At 30.7% G+C, this 21,089-nt stretch overlaps 1 protein-coding gene across 1 annotated transcript in view; it reads right to left on the reverse strand.

The window, feature by feature from the left end:
- Positions 1-21,089, reverse strand: part of kug (kugelei) — a 733,937-nt gene that overhangs the window by 466,210 nt on the left and 246,638 nt on the right. Inside the window, exons 10-11 of the mRNA XM_065505961.1 lie at positions 17,258-17,432; positions 15,548-15,819 (exon numbers count right to left, since the gene is read on the reverse strand). Coding sequence (XP_065362033.1) covers positions 15,548-15,819; positions 17,258-17,432 — 447 coding nt within the window. The remainder of the gene's footprint in view (positions 1-15,547; positions 15,820-17,257; positions 17,433-21,089) is intronic.

Below are 21,089 nucleotides of genomic sequence, written 5' to 3' on the forward strand. Positions count from 1 at the left end.
GATTTTTACAAAATCAGGAATACAGCACACGTACCACAAACTTTATGACAATTCAAGTGTTCATTGAAGTTCCAGTGTTTTATTAAGTGTTTTGTGTTTAATTTATTACAAATTATTTTATATTTGTTAATTTTTTTATAAATTTTAAAGCAGATCAAAATTAATGCACTTTTTGACACTTTGGAAACAGGAGTGTCTACCATGCGAAATTGGAATGGCAATATTTAACACTAAATCGATTATTAAATTTAGTGAAATACAAAATTTTAAAATAATGGAAATTGTAATAATTCCTATTCACAATTTTAATCACTTCACATTTGCTTATGCTAACTTTCAAAAAAGAGAGTTCCACTTCATAGATCCTATGGGTGCCAGTGAGTGTGTATCCATATTCAATAAAATCATGTTTTATTGTCATTCTATATTTGTCCGGATTCAATACATCTGTAAGAGGTTTGTTTGAGAATTCCCTTTAAAGTAACATTTTTATTAATGTTGAAATAACTTTCAACGGGTGCGTTTGATATGCGGCATTTGTCCAAATATGCCCAAAATCCCTCAGAGAATCGATGAATTTCATAAGTGAAATTTTCAAATATTTTTTAAAAATCTCACAAATACAATTCAGACTAATGAGTTACAGGGTCTGATAGGGTGGTTCATTGGCTTAATTTTCCATATGGTCTATATGAGTGACAAAGCATTTGTCCAAATATGCCCAAAATCCCTCAGAGAATCGATGAATTTCATAAAGTGAAATTTTCAAATATTTTTTAAAAATCTCACAAATACAATTCAGACTAATGAGTTATAGGGTCTGATAGGGTGGTCCATTGGCTTCATTTTCCATATGGTCTATATGAGTGACAAAGAAGCATTTGTCCAAATATGCCCAAAATCCCTCAGAGAATCGATGAATTTCATAAGTGAAATTTTCAAATATTTTTTAAAAATCTCACAAATACAATTCAGACTAATGAGTTATAGGGTCTGATAGGGTGGTCCATTGGCTTCATTTTCCATATGGTCTATATGAGTGACAAAGAAGCATTTGTCCAAATATGCCCAAAATCCCTCAGAGAATCGATGAATTTCATAAGTGAAATTTTCAAATATTTTTTAAAAATCTCACAAATACAATTCAGACTAATGAGTTATAGGGTCTGATAGGGTGGTCCATTGGCTTCATTTTCCATATGGTCTATATGAGTGACAAAGAAGCATTTGTCCAAATATGCCCAAAATCCCTCAGAGAATCGATGAATTTCATAAAGTGAAATTTTCAAATATTTTTTAAAAATCTCACAAATACAATTCAGACTAATGAGTTATAGGGTCTGATAGGGTGGTCCATTGGCTTCATTTTCCATATGGTCTTTATGAGTGACAAAGAAGCATTTGTCCAAATATGCCCAAAATCCCTCAGAGAATCGATGAATTTCACAAAGTAAAATTTTCAAATATTTTTTAAAAATCTCACAAATACAATTCAGACTAATGAGTTATAGGGCCTGATAGGGTGGTCCATTGGCTTCATTTTCCATATGGTATATATGAGTGACAACGAAGCATTTGTCCAAATATGCCCAAAATCCCTCAGAGAATCGATGAATTTCATAAAGTGAAATTTTCAAATATTTTTTAAAAATCTCACAAATACAATTCAGACTAATGAGTTATAGGGTCTGATAGGGTGGTCCATTGGCTTCATTTTCCATGTGGTATATATAAGTGACAAAGAAGCATTTGTCCAAATATGCCCAAAATCCCTCAGAGAATCGATGAATTTCATAAAGTGAAATTTTCAAATATTTTTTAAAAATCTCACAAATACAATTCAGAATAATGAGTTATAGGATCTGATAGGATGGTCGTTTTCCATGTGGACCATATGAGTGACAAAGAAGCATTTGTCCAAATACCCAAAAAATCTTTCACTTGTAATTAAATTAAGAAATTTCCACAATATTTCATTAAAATCTTGAAATTTAAAATATTTCTTTCATTATTTTATAATATTGTTTTTTAATTTTTGCCAAATGCTGCTAAAACCTATTTCACATATTTAAATATGTGTGCAATAGTTAAATATGTCGTTACGTCATAATATATTTAACTTTATAGTTAAATATGTAATAACGTAAGCTGTTACGTCGAAACATATTTAACTCGGCATATTTATCTTCACACACATATTATTTTCTGCATTATTATTATTGTTCTTCAAAATATTAGCGTAGCTAATGTTGTTGTTCAGAAACATCTGTGGTTTGTTGGATCTGTTTTGTTTTATCATTTGTTTTTTATTTTGTAATTTCTTTTGCAATTCTTTATATTTTTCGCAACCTTTGTAAGAAGCGGGGTGACCATGTTTGTTACAAAGAACGCAGAAGAGTTTTTCGCGTTCATTTGGTTGAATTTTTAAGACACACGCAGAGCTCTCGTGACTTTGATCGAATTTTACACACCTGGGCGGTCTATAGCAATTAGCCGCACTATGAAAGAAGTTTTGACATCTACGACATTGTGGAATATCCTGTTTCCTTAAGGGTTCCCAAAAGATACATCTATGGAGTTGTTCTTTTATTGACTTTAGTTCACTTATTTTACTATTTCCACTAATTTGAGTTAGGAATATTGGAAGATTAATATCATTTTGTATGGATTTATTGGTAGCAAATTGTGTAACTTTTATGAATTTTAGATTTTTGTTTTCAAAAATAAGTAATTCATTAAAAATTTCATTAGTGTCAATATTGGCACTTAGGCCTTTTAATAATAATGTTTTTGTTTTCTCATTCTTGGGGGTAAAAGTAAAGGTGTGTTTTAACTCTTTCATAATCTGTCAATGACATCATATTGTTAAATTCTCTTATTTTGAACTCTTTTATTTTAAGACCTTCTTTTATGAACTCTATAAGTTGATCAATATCAACGTCATAGATATTTAACGGTGGAATTTTTTTATTTTTTACTTGTTTATTTGGGATAGTTGTTGAATTGTTGTTCTTCTCATTATTAAGAGAATTATTGTTGGTTCCTTTATTAATAGGTTCTACTTTTTCATTGTTTCGCTGAATGTGATCAGCAAATTTGTTTATAATTTCTTCATTACATTCTTCACTTGCGAGAGCATAATAATAATTATTTTTTAGATGTTTAGGGTCAGAACTTAAGTCTACACTATTTTTTCTTTTCACTTTCAGTTGTAATTGGAGCATTGGCTTTGCTCATTTTGATTTTTATTTTAAGGAGTCTATGTCTCTATTTATTTGATATTTATTGTTGTATCACCGAAAAGTAATATATTTGTAAATACATTTAGGCATTGACAAAATTTAATAAATATGTATACGTTCGCACTTTTAACACGTCCGATCACCATGACAAGTGAACTCAGAAATCCATAAGGTAGACATGTTATATATCAATGGATAGAGAATTTTGTATACTTTTCAAAAATGTATATAACTTTTGACAATTAAAAAATTCATGGAATACTTTTTTGAAAAATATGACAAAAAATGCTTTTTATTGAATTTTGCGCAGATACAAATTTTTCAAATTGAAATAATATTTTTATTTATAAATATTTTTTAATGAAATTTCACAGTTATGTAGATTTTTCTATTTAAAATGGAAAAATAAAAACAAATTTTGAAATTTGTAATCAAGTATCCCGCAATTCCCAAAAAAATCTTGAAAAATTCCAAAAATGGGATTTTTTCGTTTTTTGGCTATAATATCCATAATAGGGGCGGGGTTATCGGAACCCTTTACTAAATAATTAAGAATTTATTGGGCCATCTAAAATAGGTTACTATATTTTGATATCGAGTATGCGATTTGAGAATTTTTGCCCTAAAGTTGAAATTTACATAAAAAATAGGCATTTTTTGAATGGATCTGATCCCGTCGGTATCAAAAATTATAAATGTTTTTTTCATTTAAAATATTTGGCATAAAGTTAGCTTTTCAAGAAGTAGAAATTCATTATACATCCTCTTAGAAAATTTTTAGATAACTTAAAGAGAATAAAAGTACTTTTTTCCCAAAAAAATTGCTAAAAATCGCTTTTTTAATTTGTTTTATATTCAAATGCATGTAACTTTGGACTCAATCATGAGTTTTAAACACTTCTTTCTTTATTTGATATATAGATCTATTGTTAATCCTATAAAAGAAAAATAGATAAAATCGGAGAATATTTGGAACCGCGGTCACCAAAAAACCGGTGTAGTAAAAATGGGTAAAAATGTTGAAAATTAAATTTTCAACTGTGAATATCTCCTAAGTTATAAGAGATAATTGATAGCTACGACAAGATTTTATGTAGTGCTCGAGGAGATTCTGTATGTGTAATTTTTTTTAAATCGGAACACAAACGAAGAAATAGGATCATTTTAAAAATTGAACATACCCGAGGTGTCCTAATTATAGAGCCCCTGGTCCCGCTGCTGGTGTGGTCATGAGGTCCAAATTCAAAACTTAAACTCGACTACACTTCCTCTTTGCGCATGTGAAATTTCATTCAAATCGGCGTAAGGGCTTAGAAGTTACAGATTTATTTCCCTCTTTTTTTATTCTCATACCACGGTGCGATGTCTGCCTTTCAATTTGTACATTGCAAAAGGGGACTTACAAAATTTGAATTTTAGGAAAAAAGGTTACCATATGTTTTGCTTTTAAAAAATCGTCATTTTTGTTCGCTGGAAAAATGAAAAATCGTCAATCGTCATTTTAATAAAAGTGACTTAAAAAATCGTCAAAATGGCGATAAATCTTCAAAGTTGGTAGCGCTGGCTGACACAATAACAAAATACATTGATTTACATGTATTTTGTTGTTGCAAGACTTAGAATTTTGACTTAGATTTGTCATTCATAAAAACGTTTTTTTTCTGTTTTTAACTATTTTTACACATTTCAAACAGCTTCTCACAAATCGAACACAACGATTTTTTAATTTGGACAGGACGTCTGTCGGGTTAGCTAGTATAAAATAAAACAATATTTTTAAAAATTCTATCAAAGTTTTTTCAAAATATGTTTAAATGAGCTCATTAAAACCGGTAAACCGTCTTACAAAAACCGAAAAACTAAAGAAAACCGAAACTGGTCGAGTTTACAAAAATGATATGGATACTCTAATAAATATGTTACTAAATATATAATACTTGTTTTAATTACACTGTTCTACAGCATTTTTGGAACAGAATAGCGACAATATAATTCAGAAAGGACATGTTGAGTAGATTTCGACCCTCAATAGGCACTTTGTTGACCCCCACTGACATTTTTCAAAAGTGCTTTTTGAAAGGACTTTTTTGATTTTCTCGAAAAAAGGGTCAAATTGACCCACACAGAGAGGATATAGAGGGTTAAGATCTTGCACAAAAATTATCCCCATAAAATTCCACGATATAACTCTGACAATAAGAATTCTCTAAGACATTAACTTACAACATTTTTTTCAGTTAGTATAATGCTACCTTCGATCATAAAACTAAAATTGTGTAAATCATACCAAATAAGTAAAATAACTGCATTGACAGATTTCAAAAATATTTAAAATCAAGGATTTTAGAATATTATCTCCTGTAATATTTTGGTACAGGAGAAAATAATTGCACACTAAGCTAACGAAATAATTAATAAAATAAAATTGAAAATCAAAATGCACTAATAAAGTCAAATTTATTGAAAGATGGTACATCAAAGATATTTTCATCAAATTCAATTTAACGTTTGGTAAAATCATCACTAAGTTTTTAATGAATCATTAGTAAGATTTAGTCTAAACTTCTAGAATTATGCGGAATTACATTTTTAATTGTTTCATTATGTGCAACTGATTTTAAAAAAGCTTTAAGTAAACTCATCATTTACTGTATAGAATCATTATAATTCTTCAAAATTTGTATCGAAAGAGGTTATATTGTACATCAGCAGTTTAGGTTTCAATTCAGACCAAAAGTTTGATATAAATTTTCAAGAGAAAACAAATCTCTTAAATTATTCTACAACACTCTGACCACACAAAGGGCTTTTATACCTCTAATAACACAGTGCAACAGTGAAAAAAACACACGATCATGACAGTATAGATTCGACTCTACTACCAAAGGGTAGTAAAACCCTATACTCAGTTTGCCCATTTTGGTGACCGATTTTTTTTTATGGGCCCCCAAAGTTTCTGAAAATCAGTGGGGCCTCTAAAAAAGGTGCCATCAGGTTTTGGTTAACAGCTAATTCAGACTTTGTGCTACGGCTTAACTTTATATGGCAATAATATAGCTAAGAGTCCGCCAAATAAATTTTGTTAAAATTTGTTTCCAAAAAATAGCTTTTTCGTGCACTTTTGTTGAAAAAATATAGGAAGAAAATTTTTTTTTTTTACTTTTTTTAGAATAACTTCCAGGGACTCCTAATTTTTCAATAACAATATCTCGCAAAGTTGTAGCTACGGTAAATTTGAATAACTCTCGTGAACATATCAAAGCAATCCGAACATACCTAGGTATTCTAAATAGCTGTCAAAAATCACTTTGTAGCTTAAAATTTTTAGTTTTTTACTAATTTTTGACTCTAAAACAATAATTTTTTGTTAAAAATGTATGTTCGAGTGTATACTTCTCTATTGTGCTGGAATAATGAAGAATGGGCAAATCATTATCGGTATGATCCGGGCGCATAACTTTATCCAATCTTGATCATGCAAGACCGGCTTGATGCAAGATATGAAAAAACTTTAAAATTTTTGAAAGTGGGCAAGGTTTGTGGAACTTCTGAAGTGTAAATATAAGCTTTTTATATAAGTTTTTGATATCGGTGGAAACCTTATGACTTAAAGATTGACATTTTAGTGAAATGAATAATTTTGTGACGTCATTTACCTTAAAAACTAATAATATTTTAAAATGGTGATTTTCCATCAAGAAAAATAAAAACTTTGAATTAATGTAAAATTTGAACAATTACAGACATCACAATAAAATTTGGAAGTAATATAGACCTAAATATTCGTAAGTCAATGGCATCACTAATGTTGTCATCCTTTGTTTTTAAACACCGAAATTCCTAAAACGGCGAAAATTTGTTCCAAAAACTAAGTTTTTTTTAGAAAATAGCCCACTTTGACGTTATTTACTGCATGATAGTAAAAACGTTCTGTATGTATATAAACAACATATGGGGCTATATAAATGTGATGAGCTTTTGAGGTTCGGTGTTTTGCGTTTTTAGAATTTTTTACTCAAACCTAATTTTTTTTTTTTCAAAATTGCCCAAGTTTGGATAGGGCTGGGGGGTACAATGTCCGCTTCAGTTAGTCAAATTTTACCTTATATGTTTTTGCATTAAGTTCTCTTACCAGATCATAAAAAAATTTATATAGTCCCGAAGAAAATTAGTTTTTTATAAATGAAAAAATATGGGGACTTTTTTGGGAAAAAACTTAAAAAACACACGCATACAAAGTTGAAATATATAAAAAGATGCTTCAACTTTGGATGCGTGTAACTTTTTATAGGGACGAAATAATTGTTATCAGATTTGTTTTATTTTCTTTAGAATTTTATCGCAAATATACGTCATATATAAAAAAACAAATTTCGACCTTTCGTAGGCCCATCAAATTTAAAATACGAAAAAAAGATCGGGCAAAATTTAAAAAAATATTAAACCCAAATATCTCTTGAACTAAAAGAGATAACTACAGATAAAATCATATTTTTTGTAGACCTTCTCAAGGTCTATCTATATTTGAAATTGCAGCTCATTCGGATCATAAATGACTTTTTGGCAATTTTTTTATAAATGTGTGACATTGAAGGTCCACCCACTGATCCCCATTCCGAACACCTCAGCCGAGTAAATAATACAGCACAACATAGAAGTGTGGACTTGATAATACTATTTTTACAAAAAAATCTTTGTTTTAGCGTCAAAAAATAGGAAAAACGAAAATTGTTAAGGTACAAAGTGATCTTTATGTGCTATGTAGAGTGACTAGACACATTCAGAATGCATTGATATGTTCACAAGAGTTATTCAAATTTACCGTATCTACAACTTTGCGAGATATTGTTATTGAAAAATTAGGAGTCCCTGGAAGTTATTCTAAAAAAAGTAAAAAAAAAAAATTTTCTTCCTATATTTTTTCAACAAAAGTGCACGAAAAAGCTATTTTTTGGAAACAAATTTTAACAAAATTTATTTGGCGGACTCTTAGCTATATTATTGCCATATAAAGTTAAGCCGTAGCACAAAGTCTGAATTAGCTGTTAACCAAAACCTGATGACACCTTTTTTAGAGGCCCCACTGATTTTCAGAAACTTTGGGGGCCCATAAAAAAAAATCGGTCACCAAAATGGGCAAACTGAGTATAGGGTTGTACTACCCTTTGGTAGTAGAGTCGAACCTATACTGTCATGATCTTGTGTTTTTCCAAAAGTCTCCATTTGTTGCATAGTGTAATTAGAGTCTAATAATTAGACTCTAATTACAGTTTTCTTCCTTGTTCTCTTCCTTCCCTTACATATTTCCTTTTTCTCTTAAAAAAAAATTCCCTTATGATACAGTGATTTTTGTACTATATGGGGCCACACGTATATAATATGCCAATGTTTTTAAAGCCTCGTATTTGTCACCTGGCCTGCAAAATGCTCCTAGGCAAATTTTTTTATATAAAAGACAAATTATGTATAAAGTAATCCTTTGTGATAACTTCGATGGAGAATATTTTGATAAGTGAATATATGGCAAATATGCCTCTCATGTAATGCAGAAAAAAAAATATTCTAAAAATTATACACGTCGCCGGACAGAATTGATTTTCATTGGCAAAAACATAAATTTTGGCATTAGTTAGTAAACATATCAAAACTAAGATAGCCAAAATATGTAAACATAAATATTTAATTTAATTTTGGAAAAAAGTTAATTTTCTGTATTTGATCAGATAAAAATGATCATAGCTAAATTATTATCGATAATGAACTGAATTTTTCTTTCTAAATTGGTTGGATTGTAGTCTTTGAAAACAGTATACTACATGGCATGTGTTATAAAATATTTGTTAAAGTATTTATCGCCCAGATAAAGTTAAAAGTATTCTCTTATTCTTATTCTCTTATTCTTATAACGTCAAATAACGTCCATTTTCTCTATATTAGTTAAGACATTTTTTTAATGTATGGAAGGCCCAACAATTTGTATGTGCTTAAATTGTTTACTGGTTCAACATTTTTAGTTAATTTTTATCATAATATCCCTGCCAAATTTTTTGAACTGATTTTACTAATTTTCAACAGCAGAAATTTCAGATCATTAGAGTAAATATATAATTTTCATTAGAGTAAATATATATGGCAAAATGAAATAAATTGAAAAGGGCTAAATTGGCAACACTGCTACACATATTCCCAACAGTGTTGGGGTGAACGGTAACATACTTTACTTATTTTTGGCCTATCACCCAGAAAAATTCTTTATATTCTTGCACCCATGGGAAATTCTGACCATAGCTCCATTTCCATATCATTCTTGTATTCTGCCCTCAGGGGTTCCCAGAACTCTTCACCTGAACGTCTGGTGTTTCAATACGGTAAGGCCCACTGGAATGAGCTCAAAAGTTTCTTTGATAACTTCAATTGGAAACTATGCTTCCTCGATGACAACATCGACGCAGCTGCCGAGATGTTAGTGAACATGGTTCTATTGGGAATGAAACTCTTCATACCAAGAAGGAAAATTTCCAGCAAATCGACGGACAAATGTTGGTTCAAAAATAGGGCATTTCGGAATTGGTGCAGAAATAAGAATCCCCATACTGATCAACTCCGTAGACAGGCACGTAATGACTGTAGGAACATACTCGATCTTAACTACGAACATCGCATACGAGCTAGAATACTTGATGCCCCAAAAAACCGCAGAAGTTTCTGGTCCTTTGTCAAGAGTATTCGGAACAACACCGGTGCTTAAAATTCCTCTCCTTCGTACGGGTGATTGTATTGTAAATTAATCTAAGGAAAAGGCAATCCTTTTGGCAAACATTTTCTCTACAAATTCATTTCTTCCCAACTGAAATCAATCGTATCATGTATTATGCCTAAAATATTCTTCAGAACTCGGGCAGTTAAGAAAGTTCTATCCGGACTCAATGTGAATAAATCCCCTGGTCCCGATTATATTCCAGCACTTGTTTTAAAAAAGGTTCATCGTCCACTTAGGAACCTTTTTTACCTTTCATATCAATCTGGGATTTCCCCCAACTGTTGGAAGGTCGCCAATCCCCAAAAAAGGTGATCCCACCAATCCGAAAAATTACACCCAATCGCAATTTGTTCGGCGCTCTCGAAGGTTATGGAGAGTATGTTAAACTATCACCTTGTCAATTATTTAGAATCGAACAAACTTCTAAATGACAGACAATATGGCTTCCATAGTAGTCGTTCAACTGGAGACCTAATGGCGTTTCTTTCAGAACAGTGCACAGTGGATCCGCCCATAGGCCAAAAATAAATAAAACGATGACAAAATATTTAGACAAAATGCATAAAAATTGTCTCTTAGATATCCAATCTTTTAAATGGCAAACCGGTTTTTGCTGGAAATCTAACGGGACTTTTTAAAAATAAAATTAAAAGCATGAGCAAATATTCATTTGCAAAGCGCAGCTGAACGCTGGATTTGCAAAAGTGCACTTCAAAACGGTCTTGCAATTGCTGTAGTCTACAAAATTAAATTATTTTCAATGAATTTTGAAGTTAAAGGTATTTATTTTATCTTTAGAAAATAATAAAACTAACTTGTGTTGTAATTCTTGTGAAATTAATGTTTTAGTTAACCTATATATTTGTTACTTTTTTGTATAACTTCATTATGTTTACTTAAAGTTTTAGATGTGTTCCCCCAATATTCCCCCGTAGGGTTTTTTTTCATTGTATTTATCAGATTCTTAAGATAATAAAAGTGCTGAAGTTAGTTGCGGAAATTTGCGGATGGGCGTGTAATCTTTAATATACTAACTCGCCCCACAGAGGGATGGCTTCATACATTTTTTTGCAAAAATTATAAGCTGTGGTCGTAGAGCGCTGAAATTTGGCACAGAGAATTATATGGACTAAGTTAAAAAAAAAAAATGAAATTTTATCAAAATCGTCCACGCCCAACGCCCACTGCCCATACAATCCTAATTGATTTTTTCGCATAAAATTGTTTATATTCAAGCAAAAGTCTAGAAATTTGGTACATACATTTATTGATACCAAAAAGGAACTCATGCTGACTTTCAATAAAATCGGTCACGCCGATGGATATTTCGTTTATTATTCGACAAAAAATTTTTAGTTTTCATCCTGTCCCGAAAATTTCAGAAAACAATTATTTTTTTAAATCGAAACAAGACAGTCCCACTTTTCATTTTATTAAAAAAAGAGCTTGGGGGAAAGTGGGGCTACATTTTTTTCTCCATGGAAAATCAAAAATACAATAATTATTAGAGACTTATAGATTTGGGCATATCTTTTTAACTGTTATGGTATCCCCATAATTTTTTTTTATTGATGTGGAAATGTTATATTTTTCAAATATGTTAAAGGTAAATGGTATATAAACCACTGAATTGCGTGAAAATATAAGTAAATTTTTGCTTAACACCCTTGCAAGGACTTTACTAGCATGGACTTTTTTAAAAATAAAATAAATTTTTTCTTAAAACTATAAGTGTACATTTCATCTTTAAACATTTCTCTACAAAACTGCATCATTTGATTGTTGAAATTAAGTGTTTGAAAAATTGACTTTTTGACACCAAAATCCCTCTGTGCGCCGTCTTATTTTTGCATCGGTACTTAAAAATCTGATCCATGGAGCTGAGGTAAGCAAGCATGTAGTAGTGTCAATAGGTGAATTGTCGGAGGAAGATGCTGAAGCGAAAAATAAGCATATAAAACAGTTTAGATTGCAACATACCCGAAAAATATCGCGCATATAACTTTGTATAACTTTTTAATTTAGTTTTTTTTTTCATTGTATAATTCAAATGAATTAAAATGGAATAAAAATTAACTAAAATTGTTTAAAACAAACGAATTTTCATACTGAAATATTTTATTTCAAAAATTCATAAAACAAATCTAAAAGCCAATTAACCCTTGGAAAATCAAAGGGCTACTGTGGCTACAGTTGTTAATATTTTTTCTAAAAAATTTGCGGACTTTAAGTTCTTCGGGCATGCTATGAGGTGATACATTTTGAAGACCCTACCTTTTTTAGTTTTGAAGATATTGATTATTGACCGCTTGTTCATATAAGGGAAACCACTGTGCAGTGGTGTCAATCAATACACCACATGGGAGAAAGTAAAGTAGTCGCACTGGGTGTGGCATGATGGATTAGTTTCGAAATTGACCTCGTTCGGTGTCGGTGTAGAACTTTCTCGTTTTATTTCTAGTTTTCTTCATGGACGTACTATAACGGTAGTATAGATGGGATTTGTTCCGAGAACTTCATATTGAGCTCTGGAGTCCCCCAGGGCTCTGCTCTTTCTCCTTCCCTTTTTTTAATTTTCATGAACGATTTACTAACAATCACTTCAAATACGATTTACTCTTTCGCGGATGACAGTAATATCTGTCACTCATATTAATTCAACCATAGTCCTACTCTTTCTGAGATTAAACTGTCAAGAATGAATATGGACGACTCGAGAAATCGTAACCTTACAACAACCTCCAGATGGGGTGAATTGAACCGAGTTAATTTCAACGCACTCAAAACTCAGTGCTGCCTAATGACATAAACGTCTTGAGATTTCACCAGAATCAATTCTTCGTATGGGTAACACAACTGTTGGAGTTTCAGATAAAATTTTGATTCTAGGTACGAGAATGCAGTGTGACGTCCGTTGGAATCGTCATATATTCGATGTTGCGAAGGAAACATTTAGGTGCTTGGGTTTCTTGAGACGGTGTCGGATATATTTTTCCCCTTCCGAACTTCTTCGTATATACACAATAGGGATATAACTATTGACAATTTTTGCAAAATGCAAATTGGCATAGCATAGTCGAATAGAGCATTAAAAAATATAAAATACCATGGTATTATTTTTTCGCGGTTGATAAAAAAGTTCATGCACCAAACACAATAAAGTTTTGCATTAAATATTTTCAATTATTTTGAAATACAATATATTTTATTTTAATAATAACTGCGGACATACTTCAAAAGATAATTTTTAAATAAGGGAAGTATCCCTTACACTTGCAAAAACAATTATGAAATTATTTATATAATTTTTCAGAGAAAAACAAGTTTGGTTTATTTTAGAAATTGGTGTTGGTGCGTGATGTTTTTGATTCCAAATGACCAACAAAAATGATTTTCATTACTTATACAACATTGGCCTAATACACAAGCTTCATTCGCCCAAAAATGGAATATAATTCTCACATATGGGCCGGAGCTGCAAGGTCAAGTCTAGAGCTGCTGACTGGGTTCAAAGAAGGGCGGTTGATCTTATAGGTGATGAAAATGTTACCCGGTTTATCGATACTTTAGAACATCGTCGGAATGTAGGCAGCTTATCTTTATTTTACAGATATTATCACGGGTGTTGTTCAGTAGACATAAGTAATCTCATCTCATAATACGCGCACTTTCATTCGGAGCACACGAGTATTACACCCATTAGCTATTAATTTGAGTACCGACCGCACGACACATTATAGGGAAAACACTTTTTTTTGGTCGAACCATACGTATGTGGAATCTACTACCTGCCAACGTATTTCCGGCGGAATATGATATTTATCAATTCAAGTCAAACGTCAACAAACACTACTCCCTCTTTCCTCCTTCTCATAACTTTATTTCCTAACATCAACACAATGCACTGCATATATAGGGGTATTCCCTGAGTGTTGGTTATACAAAAAAATCAAACTTTTAAATTAACGGGTTTGCAGAAAACCGAGGTTTCGAAGAAAACCCGGTTTATTAACAGTAGTGCTCACAGTATTATTCAATGCAACCTTGTCTCTAGGAGTTTTTACTAACGATTGGGAAATATCTCAAATTATAGTGATACCCAAGCCAGGCATCATCCTATAGACCGATTAGCTTATTGCCATGTTTGTCTAAACTATTTAAGAAAATAATTCCAGGGAAAATTTTAACATTCTTAAATAGTCAAAACATTATCCCAGATCATCAATTCGGATTCCGTAAGCAACACGGAACAATTGAGCAATTTAACCGCCTAACTGGAGAGATACGAAAATCTTTCGAACTCGAAAAATTCTAGAGTCTTACCTATCGGATCGCTTGTTTAGGATAAAATGAGGCGATTATGTAACAAACGACTATGCGATCTATGCTGGTGTAACTTAGGGAAGTGTCCTAGGACCAACCCTGTACCTATTATACACCTCTGATTCGCCAGGTTCCGAAGAATTAACCATTTCACCTTTGCAGATGACACTGCAATTCTTAGTTCTCATGTGGACTTAAATTTAGCATCTAGAAACCTGGCAAATTTTTGAATACTTGTATGGTCTATGAGCAATTATGGACCGATCGCCATGAGATTAGGCCGTAAGATTTATTTCGTGAATCATTTTCTGAAGAGCATTATATGGGAGCTATGACTAATTATGGGCCGATCGCCATGAAATTAGATCATATTATTTATGTCTATATGAATGTTATTCGTGTTGAATTTTATGTGTATACCAACATTTTTAAGAGATTTCTGATCGTTAAATTGATTTTCGGAAGCAGGCCTTATATGGGAGCTATGACTAATTATGGACCGATCATCATAAAAATAGGTCGTGTTATTAATGTCTATATGAAAGTTATTTGTGTTGAATTGTATGTATATACCATTCATTAGTATGTGTATACCAACATCAGTTTATAATAAATATTAGTTTACTAATAATAATTTATCACAGCGCCCTCCTTCGGTGGTATAACACTAAAACGCCACCGAAGTAAAATAATTAAATAAAGGTTGGTGGCGCAATTGCAGAGTTGTCAATTAAAAGCTTTTCTCCTCCTTTCACCACCTTTTATTCTACACTATCCCCTTTCAACACAAATATATATAGGAATATTAATTGCCTGAGTGGTACTTCTCTTTTTTTAAAAACAAAATTTGTGTTGATACCTATATGAATTAAACATTCGGGAGGACATTTGTATGGGGGCTAGGTGAAATAATGAACCGATTTCAGCCAATTTCAATAGGCTTTGTCCGAAATAATTGTATGTACCAAATTTTATCGAAATATCTTCAAGATTGCGGCCTGTACTTGACACACAAGGTTTACATGGACAGCCAACCAGCCAGACGGACGGACGGACGGGCGGACATCGTTTAATCGACTCAGAAAGTGATTCTGAGGCGTTACAATTATCTGCACAAACGCATAATACCATTCCCACTATGGTGGTGTACGGTATAAAGAGTGTACATATAGCTTAATGTAATCACTTTTCAAAAATTAAATTGCTCTTGAAAATTACATACCTTAATGTTATTTCGCCCGTAAAGTTATTTATCTCAAAGGTATTATAAACATTTCCATCAACAATATCATATCGAATATCAGAATCGTCCTTAGTATCCATATCCATAGCTGTAATTTGTGTAACTCGCACTCCTTCATGGGTTGGTAAATAAAGAGTAACATTAATTTCTTTTTTGGTAAACTCTGGTCGGCAGTCGTTTACATTTATGACATTAATGAATACATTTGCCAAAGTTTGAGAATACAGTTTGGGAGTTCCTTTATCGTTTACCTGTAAAGAAAAACATTATTTAATATTTAAATAAAACAATGGTTAATATCAGATGCGCTATCTTCAGATATGTATATCTCAGTTATGGATTTGGTACGTCTCATTTTTCATTAAATACCTTACTTTTTTTTAATACATCTCCATCGCACAGTGGGGCAGAATCAAAATTTTTTGGAAATAAATCTGGCATTTCTAAACGGCTCATCCGATCGGGATAAAATTTGACATGGACGTAGCCAAGGAGTATTTAAATTATTAAAATGGTCCCTACAAATGATCCAGGGCGGCGTTATGGGGACTCAAAGTAGGGTACCTTCGACATGTAAAATTTTTAAACACGTGTAATTTTTTTGTTTCCCATCCGATTTCAAATATTTTTATACTTTTGGAAAGCGCTCGGGTAATAAAATCTTTATTTATTAACAAAACTAAATGAAATTTTCTACGTTTTTTAAAATTGTCATTCTAAATAACAAAATGTAAAAAACTTGTCAAAAGGTCAAAGGGAATCCCGCAATTCCTAAAAATTGGAGCAAAAATCCCAAAAATGGTATTTTTACAATTTTGCCACATTTCCTTCTGGGATGGTAAAATACTTTGGGGATAAATAGGGAACACGTCAAGATTTCTAAAACTGCTTCCCGTTTTTTGATCCCAACTTTATTTATTTTCTTACCTTTTAAGTTGAAAAATATTTATCATTTTGTTTTTTTTTTGGCTTGGCCCTTTTCCTATCATATATTTTTTTGGTTTTGCATATAACAATTGTATAGTTTTCCTTATAAAAATGTTATAATTTATATTACATGTTAGCCGAATTTTGTACAATGCTGCACGATTGATTTCTGATTAAAAATTTTCAAATGTGTACTTGTGATTTGGCGCGCACAGCCCCATTAACAAGTAACAACACGTTGACCACGAGCAAATGAATCGCATATGGGCAGCTTAATATAATTTGAATTTTTATAAAACTTAATATGCAAAAGAAAATCAGAATCTCAAAATCGCAATCCAAAATTCTTGGAACCATGACGGGAGCTCCATGGTACATAAGAAATGACAACATCCACAGAGACTTAGATGTGCCTTTGTTCAAGGACGAATTTAGAAAAACTTGTTAAGCTTATTTGTCAAAATTACATCATCATTCAACCCGCTCACAAGGCTACTTACAGTAACTCAAGACAGATCAAGGCTGCGTAGAGCTGATTTACCACTCATCTAATTTGAGACTATTTTGCCAAATATGATTCTCATCTGAGAGAACAATAATTGTTTAGTTATAAGATTTAATTACTTATTGTAAGGCCTTGACATTATATTTTAATAAACGTACAAAAAAAATCTCACTAGGAAACAAATTTAAAGTTCCAAGGATAATACAAGTAAACGGATAAAAAATATTTTACATAATTTATTAGTATAATATACTCACCATAACATTAAATTTAAAATATGTTTTAGATTCATAATCCAATTTCTGCAAAAGTTTTATTGTTCCTGTTGATGAATCTATTTCAAAATGTTGCCTTGATATTTCATCCAATATAGTGTATTCTAAAATGCTATTTTGGCCAGCATCAGCATCCAAAGTTTTCAGGAAAATTAAACTAAAAATTTAAATATTTATGTTATTTTATATTAATTTTAAGAATGTAAAAATAATTGGTAATTTTTTATATTTTTATATTTGGTTTGGACTTGTTATTTCTTATTAATTGCTTTTGTATCGATGATTATATTATTTAGGTTATGGCTGGGGTGCCGTTTAGGGAACAATTTATTATTATTTACTTAGATCCCAGGATATTTTCTATGTAATATGAATTTTTGTATGGCCTTTTTGGCTCTATATTACATGAATAAATAAATAAATATTTAACTTAAGGTAACAAATTTGGAATATTTTGAAAAGCGAACTGTTCAAAAATGTACGCAAGATTTTAATTATATGCAATAGAAATAACAGATTTTTTCTTTAGATTGTTATTTTTTATTGAATAATAAAGTACACAGGAACGGTTATTTATGGAATAGCACATCGGGTGAATGGCCTCCATAGATTTGCTGATACATATGAGCTCATTTGTCGAAACAGTGACACATTTGTTTTTCGACAATCACATGCGGGTTTTCTGAAAAAAAAATCTCCATAGGATAGAACCAGTGATGTTGGGATTTTTTTGGAAAAAGTCGTTAAATTATGAGAAAAAAATCGTCAAATTCGTCACAAACATTGTACAAAATCGTTTTTTATTTACACAAACATTATTTATATAACTAGGGGTTACACGATCAAGTTTTGCCTTTCAAGTTTTAATACACTCACACTTTTAAGAATTGAAATGAACTTGCATTCAATTTTTCATTCAAGTTGGTGTTTCAATTTTCAATCAAGAAAACATCTGATTACATTTTTGCTAAATAAAGTCTACAGGCTGGGTTAGCCGACCGTTGCTGGAATGTAACCGTAATGTTGACTTAACGTAACACTTCAGTTCGATTATAGAACATTAAAAACGTGTCATATGTTTTTGACATAAACATACAAAATATTTTTCAGTTGGTCAATTGTTTTTTTATATCAAATATTTTTTCTTATTTATCCGCCAGTTTATAGCCGGAACTATATTTGTTATAAAAGCACGCATTAGCCTGCACCAATAATATTAATTGTTCGTCATTTTATTATAATTAAATTTAATGTTTGTTTTTTCATTTTTCTAGCTTGTCGCTGTTTGACAGTGTTATCAACATAATTTTTTAAATACTGTTCAAACGATTTTAAATTTTTTTTAAGCGTTTGTAAATAAAATTTATTATGTGCTGTTTTTATAGTTAAAGTGAGTAGATCCCTTTCACACTAGGCAATTTAGTTGCGCAAGTCTCTTGTTTTTGTAGATATCAGAGGTAATGCCAGATTAAGGAGAAGAAAATTTAGCATGCTGTTTTGTTTTTTGGCAAGAGACTTGCGCAACTAAATTGCCTAGTGTGAAAGTTACAAGTATTTTGTTACAATAACAAAACACATGTAAAATTTCCACTCAAAGTACTCGCTTTTATTATAAAAACAGCACAACAAAATATTTTTTATAAATGTTTATATGAAATAATTTGTATAAAAGGTAAATCTGACCATAACATTAAATAGTTTGTTTTTTATGTAGAAACGTAAGGAAATTCTATTTTTAACAGGTTCAGACGTAACTTTTTATCACTATAATCGCTTTAACAACTTTACACACAATAGAAACGATCAGCTGTTCCGTTCCGTTAAGGTTAGATTATAGTCCACTAATCCACCCTTACGTCACAGCATTCAATTTTAGTAAATTCTGACAAACAGTGTACAGGTTGGCCTCCATTTACGCGGTTTGTTGGGCCCAAAAAAATAGCGTGTAAATCAAATTCGCGTAAAACGAGGTTCTAATTTAGAACGAAATGCTTTTGTGGGGCCAATATTTTTTATATTTCGCGTAAAACAATACATCAGTCACATAACAAAAAAGAAATTGGGACCTAAAAATCGCGTTAAATAGAAAACACATATGTACATTAGGGTGGCCCTTAATAAACGAAAGTTGGATTTTGGCCATTCCCATCCCCCAGTTTGGTGAACATTAGTAAAAAAATCATCCTGAAAAAATTTTAGGTAAATCGGTTGGGGATAAGACGTGCCGCAAGCCCTCTGAAGTTTTGAGATGCATTTACAAGGGGGAAAAAAGCATTTTTTTCAGTTTTTGTGAAAATTTTGCCATTAAAAAATTACTTTTGCAATTTAATTTAAAAGAATCGAAATGTGTACGTAATTTTCGTTCTAATGAGACATAAAAAACAGAAATTGGTCAAAAAATGTTAAAGTTATTAAAAATTCGCTAGGCAACTAGAACAAGAAATGTAGGAACAAAATTAATATATTTTGATAAATATTAAAATACAAGCTTATTTTTACTTAAAATATGTCCATATTTACTTGTATATGAGTTTTTGTCTTCGTAGGATACCGTTAACCTATTCTTAGGTATGATCAAAAAAAAAAAAATTTTAACGGCAGTTTCAAAACTTAATTTTCAAATTTTTAAAAATTTTATCAAACAAATTTCAGAATTTTTTGATCATCTCATTGGGATTTATTAAGAATATAATATGGAATGAAAAGGTGAAAAAATTATGAAAATATCTCTTATAGTTTTTCCGTACCTGCGATTTAAATCTTGAAATTTTCGAGAAAAACCTATTATTTGGCAATTTATACTCGAATGAGCTCTATTTCCTTACTCTTATGAATTTCCTTACTCTTATGAATTTAAGCAAAAATTATTTGTTTAAAATTTGTATATTTTTTTTATATATTTGCTAACTATTCAAATTAGTTTTTTTTTTTCTTCGATAAAATTATTTTGAATTTGCATGGTTTTTCTTACATTTTATATATACATACTATATATCTTTTTTATATTTTTTTAATTGGTTTATATTTCTTATTAAAAATTTAAATTTGTATTTTGTTTGAATATTTTTCTTTTTCTATAAATATTAAAATTTTTGCGTTTATATATACAGTTGTGAACAAGATAATAGCAGTACCACGAAATTTTGAAATATTTTAACTTTTTTCACAATGGAAATAAATCTTCTAAATTGTGCTGTTATTATAAACCCTAGAGTTTATGTTATATTTTTCTTAAGTTTCATCAAAATCGGCCCAAAAGTATATAATATTTCGCTATCTCTGCATGAAAAATTCCTAATATTGAAAAATTTGACCTTTGACCTTCACGATTTAAGGATTACCGTTTTCCGATTTTAGTAAAAGTTTCAGAGTATATTTAGAATTATCTGGACTATAATATTCTGAATAAGTTTTGCTTAAAATTCATAAGAGTTAGGAAATAGAGCTCATTCAAGTTAAAATTGCCAAATAATTGGTTTTTCTCGAAAATTTCAAAATTTAAATCGCAGGTACGGAAAAACTATAAGAGATATTTTCATAATTTTTTCACATTTTTATTCCCTATTATATTCTTAATAAATCCCAATGAGATGATCAAAAAATTCTGAAATTTGTTTAACAAAATTTTGAAAAATTTTAAAATAGAGTTTTGAAACTGCCGTTTAAAAATTTTATTTTTTTGTTGATAGCTAAGAATAGGTTAACGGTATCCTATGGAGACAAAAACTCTAATACAAGTAAATATGGACATATTTTAAGTAAAAATGAACTTTTATTTTAATATTTATCAAAATATGTTAATTTTGTTCCTACC

This window comes from Calliphora vicina, chromosome 3 (assembly GCF_958450345.1).
Source record: "Calliphora vicina chromosome 3, idCalVici1.1, whole genome shotgun sequence".
NCBI classification, from domain to species: Eukaryota; Metazoa; Arthropoda; class Insecta; order Diptera; family Calliphoridae; genus Calliphora; species Calliphora vicina.